Below are 15,261 nucleotides of genomic sequence, written 5' to 3'. Positions count from 1 at the left end.
CTCAACTTTCAAGCTTTTGCTCGGACATGACGAGTCAGAAAATTTTCTAAAACTTTCCATTTGAGCAATTGACCTGTTAGCTGCTGAATCCAGTTTACACTAACAAATGTGAAAAAGAGTTGTACACATTTTCTCCCCATCATCCCATAGCATTGAAGACATCGGGCGCCATTTAGGTCATGGTCCACCAGAAAAACATGACCTTGAATGTGGCAATTTTAAAGAATGTCACAAGGTCGGCCGGTAACGTTTGTGAATCTAACTACAGAGTATTATCTAAATCTAGTCACATGTGACTGGACTGAACTTCCCAATCAAGTTTATTGCCTGCTTTCGCTCCACACGTCCTCTTCTCATTTCATCGAGCAATTGAAAAGCTTTGGCCATCTTACCAGCGATACAGCACCCATATATGACGATATTATAAGCTACTCTATCAGGTTTTACACCCCTATTCAGCATGGCTTCCCATATCCTTAAAGCTCCTTGGAAATCCCTTCTGCTGTAGTACTCATGCATGATTGTCGAATAGCTAATGCAATCAGGTGAAATACCATTGTCTATCATTTCAGCCAAGGTCTTAGCAGCTTCTTGAATTTGGCCAAACTTGCATAAACCCCGAATTAATATGTTGTACGTGACGATGTTTGCTAGAGAACCTCTGACCATTGCATTGTGTAGTTCCATTGCTTTCACCATGCACCCTTCTCTAGTGAGCTGATCAAGGAAGCAACCATAAGTAATCTGATTAGGAATCAGACCACTAGCTAGCATTTCTTTACAAAGATTCTCAGCCTTGTCAATCAATCCTGCCTTACACAGACCATTAATCATTACAGTATACGTCACAATATTTGGAATGCAGTTTTCATGTACCATTATGTCCCAATATCCCAACGCAGTCTTTACATCTCCAGCTTTACCATATGCATCAATCATGCTTGTGTAAATTACATCATCAGGCTTCAATCCCTGGTCGTGCATCTCCTTCATAACACACAATAATTTATCAGCATCATGCTGTTTTAAAGTTCCACATATAAGTACAGCATAACATATAAGGTCCATGTGTATTCCACTTTCCACCATTTCCCGACAGGCTTTCAGTGCATCCTTCAACCTTCCTTCCTTACAGTAACCATGCAGAAGGGCAGAAAAGCACATCTCGTTTAGCTTGCAATGCTTCCGATGGATGTTGTCAAAGAATTCTCTGGCTTCAGTTACTCTACCTGCCAGACAAAGGCCACTTATCAGAGGCCTATAAGTATATGTATCAGGTAAAAGACCCTTTTTCACCATCTCAACAAGCAACTCAAAGGCCCTTGCTGTGTTTCCATCCTTGCAGTGCCCCTGAATCAAGACATTATAAGTAACTTCATTAGGAATAACATTCATTTCCACCATCAAATTAAATAACTTAGTTGCTTCCCCCATCAGATTTGCATGGCAGAAGCCAGAAATAAGCACAGTGAAGGTATAAGTATTTGGTGAAATTCCTTTTCCAGTCATTTCATGATAAATCCTCAAAGCCTTGTGAACTTCTCCTTCCTTGCAGTAGCCATCTATCAACGATGTATAGGTTACAACAGTCGGAGTCAGTCCTTTATTGATCATTTCATTAAACAAAGACTCTGCAGCACTTAATTTTCCCAACTTGCATTGTCCGCTAATCAAAGAATTATAAGGATACACGGATACTTCTACCCCAGCATTAAGCATTTTGGCCAAGATGCTAGATGCTGTATCCAATTTCCCACATTTGCTAAGCGAGCCTATGATAACAGAATAAGTTATATTATTTGGAAGCAACCCCCTTTCTTCCATTCTCACAAAAAGTGACTCTGCTTCATCCAATTTCCCATCTTTACACAAAGAATTCATCAAAGCATTGTATACAAACAAGTTAGGCACTATCCCAAGTCTCCCCATTTTACAAACCAAGTCGTAAGCCCCTGCAATCTCACCATTCCTTCTCATCCCATCAACAACACTCGACACAGCAGCCTCACTGGGAACAAACCCCAACTCCACCATCTCATTTATTAACTCCTTTGCAACCCCAAACTCACGCACTTTAGAAAAACCCAATATAAGCGTGCAGTATGTAATGGAATCAGCTCCCAAGCCGTTGGCGCTCAACGAATTCTTAATCTCAACTGCACGCAAAATTCTCCCATTCTTACACAACCCGTTAATCAAGACATTATACATAACAACATTCAATTCACAACCACCATTTTCAACCCAACTCACCATCTCTTCAGCTCTTTTGAAATCCTTCAACTCACATAAACTCCTAACCAACGCCGTACACATATATACATCAGGCCGAAGCCCCAGTCCGCCTATAACATCATCAAACAACTCAAGAACCATCTCAAACCGCCTAATTCGAATTAAACCATTCAAAACTGCATTCAAAGTCCTAATCTCAGGCACTAACTTACACTCCCTCATCAGCTTCACGATCACTAAACTATCCAAAGCTCTTTTATTTTGAACATAACTTTGAATTAACAAATCAAACCCCGAACTAGAAGAAAAACTCAATATTCTATAACAATTATAAAAATGCTCAAAAATTAACGAGGGATTTAAATTTCTCTGCAAAAGGGTTTGTATAAGCGAAGAGGCAGGCCAATAAAGATTGGAACTAACTAAAGAGTGGACGAGGATACAAAACGACGTAGTTGAGTGGTGGAAATTCTTGTGGAGGCCCAAGAAATTGAAGAAGCGGAGAGCTAACCTCGAGTCGTGGAGATTGGAAATGAGGACTTTTTCAACGTGGTGAGGCTTCAGGTGAGCTGAGATGGAGGGGTTGGTGAAGGCGGATTTCCAGCTCTCCTTGCCTCGCACGATGTCGTTTAAGATAGAAATGAATTTTTCGTCATCATCAACGGTTGTTTTCTGGGGGGTTTGGAATACAGATATTTGGTTGGGTCTTGGAATCGGGATTGATGAGAAGGGACGGCAGAGACGGCGACGGAGACCAAGGCGGAGACGGTGTTTCATCTCTGCCCACGGCCGAGTAGTTTCTCGGCTTCTCCTCGTTTTAGCTCTGGTGTACTCTATTCGGTGAGAGTGCCGAGTGGCGAATGGCGTCTAGCGCCTGGCCAGTATGGATCCGGGATAACCAAGCCCAAACTGCCTCACCTTTGAGCATGGTTTAGCACTTCAGCCCAAATTTGACACGCCCAATATTTTAATTAGGATCTGCGTCACAATTTGTGGGCCCGTAAAAATCTATTGAAAGGGATGATAGGATGACTGATGAGGATTGGAGGAGCGTGGAAAGGATTTGTGTATAGAACTAACTGACAATGGAACAACTTGTAAATTTTGTATTCAATAGGATTGTAGTACATGTTAAGGATTCCTGTTGGACTTGATTTTTTGGTTCCTCCGTGGATTTGTGTTTTTGTGCTTGGAAGTTGAAAACCTTATTAGATTTGATTTTTTATTCCTCCGGTTTGTATTTTGCATTTGAAAGTTGTAAATCAGCTGAAATTTTGGGGTGCAGTGTGTTTAAATGGTTTTCGGGAGAAAACTTCAAGTTCAAATGAAAGAAATTAGCTTTGTTACCAATTTTGAGCTAGTTTATATTTTAAGAAAATGTTTTGTCTCTTTCCCGAATTGTGGAAGTCAAGGTGCAAAAAGTTACGCCCTCGCCTGCCTTTCGGTTCGAGAGAATATCTAAATATATAAAAGGGAGAGTTGGGTAACGAATAGTTCCTTTTTGGTCAAGCAATTATGCTGTAATTGTTGTTGGATGTGGAGGTTATTTTCGTCAATTGGTCTGAAATGATTTAGATTAAAGCCAGAAAAAAAAATGGCGGTGGCATGCATAAACTGCATTATTATGATGCATAGATTAGGGAATGGTACATCACGTGTCTTCACACTCAAGGATCGTCACCATCACCATATCTTTCCAGGGGCAGTGTATGTGTATCGCTAAGACCAATCATATATCTAACAATTATATTATACCATATTATACCATATATATATAATCTATATAATCTAACTCTATCTAATCTAGCTATCTAATTTAATCTATCTAATTGTATAAGAGGTAGAGTTGGATAATGAATAGTTCTTTTATGATCAAGCAGTTATCCTGTAAATATACAATTATTGATAAAATAATTAATAAATTATTATTCGCTATAATGACTCTAAAAAATGGATTTTATTATTGTGACATTAAATACAATTGTTTGCAGAAAATGAATGCATATATTGCAAAAACATGAAATAAAATAGTGTTTTGTAAAATTGTTGAATGTAGTTGTTGTTTAGCATGTTCAGCAGTAGCTTTTGACTACACGATTCCCAAAAATTGAATAACAGTTAAAAATAAATAAAATCCAACATTGTTATCGCAATCAACCAAAAACGGTTAAGGTGTCAAGGGTTTGGACTAAAAATGGTTTCTAATCCTACTACTTTTTAAAACATACAATTATAAAGATATATTAGTCTATATATCCATATTTACTCTATATAATTATTACAAATTTTTAATGCCCTTGTTTTTATTCTTATTCTCTTCGTTCTCTGAAAAAAATAATTAGTTTGTTATTTACTAATAGCCCGGACATCCAATAATAATTGCAGGATAATCGCTTGACAAAAAAAAAATAGGGCAACTCTCAATTTTATATTGTTAGATATATACCCATATTTAATGTATATATATAATTATTATAAAATTTTTAGCATATTCATTTTTCCTAATGGTGCTAAATTGCTCTAAATTGAAAAGCAATGTTGTATGCTATTTTTTTATTATTCTTTTAGTCAAACATGCAACATTAATTATATTTTTTCTTACATTAAAAAATTAAAATATTGTAAATTTCAAAAACAATGTAATAATACATGGCTCTTAATGTGGATTAATGATCTAATATTAGTGAGCAGCATTTTGCAAAAATATGAAAGAAAAATAATTGTTGTGATTATATTGATTAAATGTTTTAATTTGTGCTAAAAAGGAAATAGGCCTATGTTTACGAAACTTAGTGAGTAATAGAGATATACATAAATATAGATGTGTATCTTTATAATATTCTCACTCAGACCACATAATTTATACAAATCATACCACACAAAATGTCGACACTGCATTGTCTCAATTATAGTATTAACCATTATATTGCAAAATATCCTCCATACTACACAAACTATTAATACTATATTCACCCAACCAATTTACCATACTATTGTTTTGTAATTCAAGGTAGACTTATAACAATTATATGACTCTCTACATTATAAAAAATATATAATGACTAAAAATTAAGCAACTTATCACACGGGAAATATTGGCCCTCTCGCTAGTAGCAAAGGAAATGTTAATCAACCCGTGGTTACCCTGTCATTTTCTGCCACGTAGAGTACTGTTGCGTGCCTTAGTTTTTTTTTTTTTTTTTTCTTGATAATGGTTGCGTGCCTTAGTTAAAGTAAGAAAGAAATGTGAGGAATGTTTTTCTTTTTTTTTTTCTTCGATCTTCCGATTTTCGTTTGGATTGCCATTGAGTTTGCTTGGATAGAAGTTTATTTGGATGATTTATTTGATATACTTACTATAATATTTTTTTGTAATGTGACGTATGTAAAATAAAAAGGTGATTGTAATTTGTGAAACAAATTATTTTATCTCAAATTATCTCAATCCAAACAAACTAATTGTTTTTTCAAAATCATTTATCGTTTTCAGTAAATTATTTTTTATCTTATATTCATCAAGTTATTACAATATTTTTTTTTATAAAAATTTTAAAAAATACTAATCCAAATTAGTTAGTATGCCTTTTATTAGTAAGCGATGAAAAATTATCATTTTATAGGCAACAGACGTAAGATTTTGAAAACCAATCCGTGAGGGTCGAAAAATCATCATTACCAATATGACTATGTGAGGGATGCAAAAGTTACAAAGCAAATACATGAAGGACTATTTGTTAGCTTATTCCTTTTGGTTAAAAGTTGTTTTGTAAGAATTGTATGCATTATCTATGTTTTATTTGTATGATCATTTAAATGCATATTCTGAGAAGTAATCACATATTCATAGTTCCACCAATTTAGTAAAATGCCCCAAAATTTTTGATTGAGGGCCAATTTACTAAAATACCAGATTACTGTTGAAATAGTTGAACGCATATCAAAAATTTGTTGGATCAAATCCTGACCGTTAACTGTTCAGGACAATCTTTCTATCACCATTCCTATCTGTCCCCCGTCTTCCAACATACAACTTTCATTGGCACGTCACCGGTCCGTTCCATTCAAATAAATCCAATGATATTATGCCACGTGTAAGGTCACGTGCTTGGCGTTTCGATACTCCATGCACCCGCTTTCAGCCGTCAGATAACCGGGTCGTCTCATATCTACATCTACGGCCAATAGACTGTCCAACTCATTAATCCGCATCCCTCCCTTTCAACCAATCAGCTTACACCTCCCTCTTCTATAAATACCCACATTTCCGCATCGTCCCTATCAGCTCGTGGGTCGCAATTTACTTACCTCACTTCCAATTGAATCTCTCTTGTATTTCTACCCTCGTTAATTTCTAGAACTTTTAATTTTAGCAATGGCGCCAAAAGCTGAAAAGAAGCCCGCCGAGAAGAAGCCGGCCGGAGAGAAAGCTACGGAGGAGAAGAAGACCAGCGTCGCCGAGAAGGCTCCAGCTGAGAAGAAGCCAAAGGCCGGGAAGAAGCTGCCCAAAGAAGCCGGTGCTGGCGCCGGTGATAAGAAGAAAAAGCGTTTGAAGAAGAGCGTGGAGACCTACAAGATCTACATCTTCAGGGTGCTGAAACAAGTTCACCCAGACATCGGGATCTCCAGTAAGGCCATGGGAATCATGAACAGCTTCATCAACGATATTTTTGAGAAATTGGCTCAGGAAGCCTCCAGGCTTGCTAGGTACAACAAGAAGCCCACCATCACTTCCAGGGAGATTCAGACTGCTGTGAGACTTGTGCTGCCTGGCGAGTTGGCTAAGCATGCCGTGTCCGAGGGGACCAAGGCGGTGACCAAATTTACTAGCTCTTGACTTTTAGGGAGGTCCTAGTTGGGATGATTTGTTGGAAATGATAGAGTTAGGCTTTCATTTTGTTCTTTTTTTTTTGTTTGCTGATGTTGGATGTAAGTAACACAGGTGCTTTTGACAGTGAATGAATGAATGTTTCTAATTTTGTCCCTAATTTCTTACGTTCATTTCTCATTTGTCCTTTGGTTAAATTCACTTCATATTCTGCTTATGCATCTGTGGAATTCAATTCTGTTGTGTGATGAAATTTGAATTGTTCTTGATAATTGATGGTCTTGTATCTGTCAATGGCTTTATCTGTGCTCCGAGAGTATTGTCAAGTTGAAATCTCTGTCGGATGAGTTTCAAATTTGTTCCGTGCTATGTGAGTTTTTCTGTTGTTAATAGTTAAGAGGTCTGGGGAATCAGAAAATTTTCCCCAGTTTGCAGATGAATGGTTGTTGTACGTATGCCTTTTGGTTGGTTGATCATTATCTCTTTTATTTCACTGTTGGATTGGATGTTTGGAGCTGAATCATTGGGTTTTGCTTAAGAAAAATATGTACTAAGAAGACTAGTCCAAGGGTTCTTTTTGTAGTAGCTCTTTTGAAATTGCTGCATCATTAGTTTGGGTGTTGAGGAATTTTGAACATGAATTCAGACATTAGACATTCTGAGGCTGATTGTGCATTTCTCCTGGCTAAACAATTAGCACTTCTATGTTTGCCTGAAAATGACTGCTCACAGAATATTGCATTGAGCACTGTGCCTCAACTTCTAAGCATGGTTGTTCTACTGATTTGCTGAATTTATGTTTGCTGAAAATTGTAAGCGATATAGATGTGTATTTTGAGTTGTAGCTCTGACTTTATTGGTTTGAGAGTTCTCGAGTGGCCTTTTCATCATGCTATGGTGGGAATTGAAGTGTTTATTTTGTGAAACTCCCTTGTTGCTTTTAAGTGTTTCAGAAGAGCACACTTGGTACTAAATTTGTGATGCTGATCCTTCTTCTTCAGCATTTATAAGATGCCCATTAATAGATATATCTTTTTGATGAATTTTGTGGTCCTATATCTTGATTTTTCTCTGTTACTGACTGCAAAATCATCTCTCTTTTTTGTCTGATTAGATAAGGATAGACTAGTGATGATGTCTCTGCCATTGCCCCTTGATTGTAGAGTTTTCTTGTTGCTTGATTGCAGATATAGGATACCTACTTCGTGATAATTTGTGTTTTCTAATTACAGCCATTTGATTCACGCAGCTTAGAATTTAAATTTTGCAGAATCAGTGTGACTATTCATGTTCCTGAGGTAATTTATAGCAAATTGGCTGAATGGTATTTTGTCATGCTGCCAAAAATTTAATGCTTTAATGAACCTGTGACATGTCCATGAAGGATAAACCAGAAGACTAGTTCCATTGTTTTGACATGAAAATTGCAGATGCACCGTAACTCCATGGAAGAAATAGATGTACATTACTTGATTGCTGGCTTTTAACTTTTCTGTCAGCGGAAATTGAGTTGAAATCCGAAACTGATGAGTATGTTATATTTCACATTGGAGCCACTTATTCCTGATGCTTTTGCCAACACTGCACAATTACGATCTTTGTGGTTCAGTGCCATTTTTGTCCAAGTCAAATTGATCTCCAAGTCTTGCACCATGTAGATGATGCCGTGTCACTTTTTGGGTACTGAAATTGCGCTTGGAATCCGAAGTATGCACTTGTAACTTTTGAAATGGGCGCTACCAATTGAAACCTATTAGTAATAAGTGTAAAGGGAAAATCGCCAATTTAGTCCCTAAACTTTTTTTTTCCGTCAATTTAGTCCCTATATATTATTTCTAGCCAATTGGATCCCTAAACCTATATATCGGTTCCAATCAAGGATCTTTGCAGCGGCGCCACCGTATAATTTCCATTAGGTTCATAATCGTGCAATACAAAAGGGGCATTTTAGGGAATTCCATTCTGGCGCCTTTTCCAATTAAAAAGTAAATCGATGTAAAGCCCAAATCTAGGTACTACCTATCTTGCACCAAAGAGAGCTGTCCAATTTTTGCAGACCCGCGTAGAAAAAGCACTGTAATTCAATGCATTCGAGAATGAATTGGGACAAAGCATCCTCAAGCTCAGCCAGTGATCAATTTATTAACACCGTCAAAGGATCAAATGGTTCAGAAACAGGAAACTCGATTTATGAAGGAAACGAGAAATACTACAGTGGAGACAACATCGTGCGATGCTATTGCCAAGAACAATGCCGAATTGTGACTGCTTGGACAGAGGCAAATCCATCAAGAAGGTTTCATGGTTGCAGAAATTATGGGGTAATTTTTTTGTATGTGCATAAAGTTTAGAATTTGTTAAAATATTTCTTGTCTTTTAACTATGAAATGGTGGTAAATGCAGAAACGTGGTGCTTGCAGATTTTTTTTGTGGTATGATCCACCCATACCCCAAAAGATGAAAAATATAATGGGTGCACTTTTAAGGGACCTGAGAAGTGTTGAGAGAGAAAACGCAGCATTATTGATTGAAATGAACAAGTTGAAGGCAAAAGTGAAAATATTGTTTATAATTTGTATCTGTTTTGGCGTTTTACTTGTTTTTGTACTTGGAGGCAAGGAAAGGAAGAAACAAGGTTTGCTGGAATTGAAGATGTTGCAGTAGTTTTGAAGAATGTATGGAATTGTATGGTTCATCTGTACTTTAAAATGAAGTAAATACAATTGAGTTTTCATCTATGTTTGACTCTGTTTTGCTTCTGGATTTGTTATTACTCTGTTTTGCATCTGGATTGCTCATGTAAGTTTCTGTGACAAGTTCAATGTTATGCTGACAATGTTGACTGAAGTGGAAGAATTGCAGAAGTGATGGCCATTAAAAAATTGGGTAAACAACAAAAAAAGCCCCTGTGGTTAGGCAATCATACATAAAAACCCCTTGTGGTTTCATATCATACCAGTCGATACCCCGTGGTTTGAATTAACCTGAAAAGTGGACGGAAATCGTCAAATATTCGGCGTGTGTCTTAAACGAACTGCAAAGGCGCGTGCATATGCGAAAAACAGATTTCCACCACAAACTTTCACCTGATATGCCTATTTTAGCCTTCACTCTTTAATAATAAGAGACCAGCTTCCGTTTCTTCTGAGTCTTCATTCAATCTGTTTCCAGATTATTCATTAACTACTGTAGACACCAAAATTTTAGTGTATTTTTATTTACTGTTATTTTTATTTTTCATGCTAGTTTTTATTTACTTTTAGTCTTTTATTTTTGTTTTAAGTCATTTTAGCATAGAATTTATTTTTTTTTTTTAAAAAAAAGAGGGAAACCCGCAAGCGGGTTTCAGGCTATTTAACAAATTACTTTAAAAAAAAATTTTTTTTTTACATGCAAGCTGCGTTGAGTTGCACATGCCCATCGGAGGGCCCTAGGATGCCCAGCAAACCTCCCCTCTCATTCTCACCCTTCAGGTGAGGGTTTGAGAGTATGTGTTTGATATAAATAGAACAGAAACGCAGCTTTTAGTCATTTTACATAAGGGGGAAACCCGCAAGCGGGTTTCAGGCAGGCTATTTAACAAATTACTTAAAAAAAAAAAAAATTTACATGCAAGCTGCGTTCTTCAAAAGGGTATTTTCGTCTATTCACTCAGGAAACCCGCAAGCGGGTTTCAGGCAGGCTATTTAACAAATTACTTAAAAAAAAAAAAAATTTACATGCAAACTGCGTTCTTCAAAAGGGTATTTTCGTCTATTCACTCAGCTCCGTCTGTTTTGCCGATTTCCGTCCACTTTTCAGGTTAATTCAAACCACGGGGTATCGACTGGTATGATATGAAACCACAGGGGGCTTTTATGTATGATTGCTTAACCACAGGGGGCTTTTTTGTTGTTTACCCTAAAAAATTGTTGCTCAGTCGAGTCATTTGCTTTCTTATGCCCTCCGATTCCTTATTTAACACGATTTGCTTTGATTTTATTTAGCAGATCATCGACTCAAGCCCTGGATTTTGTCCAAGACATTTTTTGTTTTCATTTTGGATTTTTGGGTGTGTATTTATCGCAGACTTGTTTCGTTTACTTTTTAATTGGAAAAGGCGCCAGAATGGAATTCCCTAAAATGCCCCTTTTGTATTGCACGATTATGAACCTAATGGAAATTATACGGTGGCGCCGCTGCAAAGATCCTTGATTGGAACCGATATATAGGTTTAGGGATCCAATTGGCTAGAAATAATATATAGGGACTAAATTGACGGAAAAAAAAAGTTTAGGGACTAAATTGGCGATTTTCCCTAAGTGTAAATGGTTGCAGCCCCCACATCAAAACAAAAAAATCCCCTCCGGAGGTTTTCATTTTAAAATTTAAATACGGGAGTACACTTCGACAAACTCAAACAGAACGGTGGCGGTGTGTGTTTCAGAGTCCTTGACCGCCCAGCTGAATGCTGACACTACCTATCTCGGTAAACTCTCAATTTGCTTCCGTGCTTCATCTCTTTCTTTCTTTCGCATGTTTTCATTAAAAGGAGAAAATTTCATTCTTGGGTATTATATTGTATTTGTGTCGGTACCCCAATCTGATTTTATCCAAAAGAAAAAAAAAACGAGAAATCCTTAATGAATAGAAGCCCGAATTTAACCTAGCCTAGATTGTAGAAACCTGGGAGTTTGTCGAAGGAGGTAATCCGTTAACTGACATGGGTACTGTGGCGAAAAACACACATTTGGGGCAGCCCCATCTCAATTAACTTCCAATTCGAAGCACGGATGACACAAGGGGTTTGCTTCTTTCGCTTGTGGTTGTTTCAGAGCTTGAGAAAGAGTGGTGAAGTCACTCATTGAACGGGAAGCATATATAGGAGTGCAGTTTGGTGTTCAAACTGATTAAGCACTTGTGAGGTTATAATTATGGTTTGATGAGCTGATGACTATAATGCTATTGGATAAACGGATAATAGGAGGCCAAAATTTGCAGTAGAATAGACAAACAACACCATGTTTTAGTATGCCATCTCTCTCTACTTTGCAAGATTTTCTAGTTTCACTTAAATGAAGAGAATTATAATTGTTTTTCTTCCTGTGTGATATTCCATATCAGAAAACAGGTTGCTGCTCAACAAATGATGATGATATGCCGATTTGTGTCTAGATCTCCTTGGTCTAGAAGGTTTTTTAGTAGTGATGCTGACAGGCGTCTTGCCAATGCTATTTCAGAGATTCATAAGGTAAGAGCCCCTTAATTGCTTTTATTTATGAATGTTTCCATTGATATGATTAAACCCGGCTTATTTAAGAAGCACACATTAACATAGTCTTTGCATTTGATTAGAGAAGGAAACCGTTTGTTACCTCTACTAAATTCATGTAATTGTATCCAGAGATTTGCCTCGGCATATGCCAGTAATTGTGAATTTATAATTAGCCTGTTAGCTTTCTGGACCTGATTACACCCCTGCGGTTGTTTTTGTCTCAGGAAATGGAATCTGTCTTTGGTGAACCTCCTGCATCTGGTCTTGCTGGTTCTGCTGAGAACCATTCCGTGACTCTGAATTTCAATGATTCTCAGATTCGATCCGAAGGTTGTACAGAAAATAAACTTGTTTCTGGATTGACACATATTGGTTCCCAAGGTGAAGCACAAATGGTGGACGTCTCTCTCAAAGAGATTACCAAGAGGGTTGCTGTAGCCAGTTGTAAAGTTATTCTAGGCAGGGAGGTTTTTGATCTGGTTGCATCTGAGCAGATGAAAAAAGGAGATGTTCTTAGTGTGGCAAAGATGGCAGGGATTTGTGGAGCAAAGCAAACAAGTAATCTCATTCCTTTGTGTCACAACATCAACTTGACCCACATTCGTGTGGATTTGTCACTGAATCCCCAGGATTTTAGTGTCGACATTGAAGGTGAAGCTGCCTCGACTGGAAAAACTGGGGTAGAGATGGAAGCTATGACAGCAGCTACAGTTGCCGGCCTAACAGTGTATGATATGTGTAAAGCAGTTTCAAAGCACATCCAGATTACAAATGTACAGCTTGAGCATAAAGCTGGTGGAAAAAGTGGGGATTGGAGGAGGAAGAATAGATGAAGGTTAGTGCCCTTATGCATCGATGAATTACTCAAGAAATCTACCGCCTGAGCATGAAAATTTGATTGCTCTTTTTGTAGTACCTAGCATGTGCCACGGTCAAGCTTATGCCTTTTTCTTGGGAAATGTGATTCATGATGAACTTGAATGAGCTTGAGTTTTCCTCCAGATCTAATGCAGTTCTGATTCGACAGTGCTACAGTTATTGTTTCCCTTTGTTGCCTGTTGTTCTACCCAACAAATTGCAGCAGTTATCACATGATTTAAAGAAACAGGAAGCACCTATTATATAATTATCTTAAAAATCTAAGATAAACAAAACAAAGCAGCCATTTCTTTTCTTTCCATGCAAAATTATGTTGCTTGGACTTCACCTTCATTTTTACTCTGTCTTCCTTTTGACTTCATCTTCATTGTAATTCGGTCTTCCTTTCGTTAAGAAAGAGGAGAACTACCTTTTGGATGATTTAATGAAATAGTCTATCCTTTTACAACTCAATTCTGTGGAACATCACCGCTGAGGTTCATGAACATTAGTTGCAATCAAACTGAAATTTGTGTTTTCCTTGGCAGTTCTTCCAGTCTCCTTGATTTGCTTTGGCTAGATGTGTCGATCTGAACATGACAGAGCATGCTTCTTTTCTAATAGATAAGTTAATAATGGGGCTGTCTCTCAAGGGTGAGCTATAAATATCTTGTTGCTTCAAGTGAAAGAACTTAGATTAATTGCCTCAATTTCGCATCAGAAACTTGTTTAGCCTGAGCATTTCTGTTGTTTAAGTCGAGGAAGGGCCAAAATAATAGCAATGCTTTTATAAACCTAGCACTGGGGATGGAAAAGTTACCCTTCTCTGGATAATTGAGGATGAAGTAGGTTAGTAAGCAAGCAAGCATCTCTTTAGTTGTAATAGGCATCTTCAGACATGATGACGGTTGCACTGAATTTGCCATTAGCTCAATCATTATAAGTTGGTTATGATGGGTAGAAGTCCTAGTCTCCGACATCTTATTTGTTCTTTATGGCGTGTCACGTGTGTAATTCTAGATTTGATTGATGTCAAATTTTCTCATGTTCTTTCCGGTGTATAACTTCATTGCGAGTCTATAAGTTGCTGACATGCTCAACATGCATTTCTTAGGTGCCAGGACTGGTGAATTTTGTTGATCAAATCTTATCCCAGCCAGCAGTTACAAAAATCCTTTGGCCTTAATGTGGTTGACTATCTGCCGGTGATGACACTCTGAATGGCTGGTTTGCTCTCTTGTCGAGATCTGTACCTGTCCTTTTGGTGTTTTTGGTTTCCTGCATTGTAGAATTGTCACATTGATCTTACAGCCTCAAAAGCTGGCAACTGCTTTTCTTTCGCTGCATTTCTTGGAGCCAATGATCCCTTTAGTAATGGAAGCTTTATCAGAAAAGTCTAGTTTTTTGCTGCATTTCTCATGCTCGATGTTGCCTTCATTCAGTTTCACTAGGTTGTAGGCAAAAATTTGCGAGTAACACCATGAAGGGAATCTTCACGAGATTCGGGTTGGAATAAGCGTGCAGTGGAGCTCTTTTGTTGTTTCGTTTCGGTTTTTTAACGTTTTCCTAACAATTGATTTGTCATTTAACAGTAAGATGAATGTCTTAGTAGAAACTTCTCTATCCAAAAAAACCAGCATTTTTTTTTTCAGGTAAGTGAGAGGTCTTGGAGCCTCCCTTACCATCCAATTCAACCCTTTTCTCAACCAATATTGTATGTTTTCCTGTTTTCAAATTTTTTGTTTTTATGATTCTTATAATAAAGTTTTTCAACTATTATTATTCTATCACAGACCTGCTTTTTGTATTACATTTGTTACGGTAACACTTCTCTAAAGGTTTTTCTTAACTAATGCATTGTACCCCGGCGGCATCGATTCCAGAAATAACAAATTTTGGGATTTAACATGTATACTTCTCACCCGTAATGATTCCTTTTGTTGATAAACCGCAACCGCATTAAATGCAGAACAGCGACAAAAATTGGTCAATAATTTCACATATTTCCAATAATTTTAGTCATATATCGCTACATAATTTGGTGTCATTTTTGCACATTTGACTCGATCCTCCAAAATAAATAAATACG

General features: G+C 37.3%; 3 protein-coding genes and 1 long non-coding RNA gene across 7 annotated transcripts; 3 read left to right on the top strand and 1 right to left on the bottom strand.

Moving 5' to 3' along the window:
- Positions 1–107: 107 nt before the first annotated feature.
- On the bottom strand, positions 108–3,308 carry LOC140004131 (uncharacterized). 2 transcript variants are annotated; one of them, XM_027231746.2, is made up of 2 exons: positions 877–3,308; positions 108–717 (listed from the first exon to the last, which is right to left on the bottom strand). In XM_027231746.2, the coding sequence occupies exons 1-2, from the start codon at positions 3,010–3,012 to the stop codon at positions 283–285; spliced, it is 2,571 nt and encodes an 856-aa protein (XP_027087547.1). In that variant the 5' UTR covers positions 3,013–3,308; the 3' UTR covers positions 108–282. The 2 variants fall into 2 exon arrangements, with proteins under 2 accessions (XP_027087547.1, XP_071915948.1); XM_072059847.1 differs by having other exon boundaries at positions 108–3,304.
- A 3,215-nt stretch (positions 3,309–6,523) lies between these two features.
- Positions 6,524–7,220, top strand: LOC113709022 (histone H2B). Its single transcript, XM_027231776.2, has one exon. It carries the CDS (start codon positions 6,608–6,610, stop codon positions 7,067–7,069), a length of 462 nt encoding a protein of 153 aa, XP_027087577.1. The 5' UTR covers positions 6,524–6,607; the 3' UTR covers positions 7,070–7,220.
- Positions 7,221–9,140: 1,920 nt separating this feature from the next.
- On the top strand, positions 9,141–9,796 carry LOC140011203 (uncharacterized). Its single transcript, XR_011818469.1, has 2 exons — positions 9,141–9,381; positions 9,464–9,796. It is a non-coding gene; the product is annotated as an uncharacterized lncRNA (long non-coding RNA).
- Positions 9,797–11,403: 1,607 nt separating this feature from the next.
- Positions 11,404–14,584, top strand: LOC113708962 (cyclic pyranopterin monophosphate synthase, mitochondrial). 3 transcript variants are annotated; one of them, XM_027231721.2, is made up of 4 exons: positions 11,404–11,528; positions 12,164–12,290; positions 12,539–13,149; positions 14,287–14,518. In XM_027231721.2, the coding sequence occupies exons 2-3, from the start codon at positions 12,186–12,188 to the stop codon at positions 13,145–13,147; spliced, it is 714 nt and encodes a 237-aa protein (XP_027087522.1). In that variant the 5' UTR covers positions 11,404–11,528; positions 12,164–12,185; the 3' UTR covers positions 13,148–13,149; positions 14,287–14,518. The 3 variants fall into 3 exon arrangements, with proteins under 3 accessions (XP_027087522.1, XP_027087513.1, XP_027087527.1); XM_027231712.2 differs by having other exon boundaries at positions 11,425–11,528; positions 12,171–12,290; XM_027231726.2 differs by having other exon boundaries at positions 11,523–12,068; positions 14,287–14,584.
- Positions 14,585–15,261: the final 677 nt, after the last annotated feature.

This window comes from Coffea arabica, chromosome 1e (genome assembly GCF_036785885.1).
Source record: "Coffea arabica cultivar ET-39 chromosome 1e, Coffea Arabica ET-39 HiFi, whole genome shotgun sequence".
NCBI lineage: Eukaryota > Viridiplantae > Streptophyta > Magnoliopsida > Gentianales > Rubiaceae > Coffea > Coffea arabica.
This window is presented reverse-complemented; position numbering and strand designations above follow the sequence as displayed.

Excerpts from the sequence above, each read along its gene's own strand:
- LOC140004131 (XM_072059847.1), bottom strand. The coding sequence starts at position 3,012 with ATGAAACACCGTCTCCGCCTTGGTCTCCGTCGCCGTCTCTGCCGTCCC.
- LOC113709022 (XM_027231776.2), top strand. The coding sequence starts at position 6,608 with ATGGCGCCAAAAGCTGAAAAGAAGCCCGCCGAGAAGAAGCCGGCCGGA.
- LOC113708962 (XM_027231712.2), top strand. The coding sequence starts at position 11,508 with ATGCTGACACTACCTATCTCG. Across the intron at positions 11,529-12,170 it reads TGCTGACACTACCTATCTCG|GTTGCTGCTCAACAAATGAT; the intron begins GTAAACTCTCAA and ends ATCAGAAAACAG. Across the intron at positions 12,291-12,538 it reads CTATTTCAGAGATTCATAAG|GAAATGGAATCTGTCTTTGG; the intron begins GTAAGAGCCCCT and ends TTTTTGTCTCAG.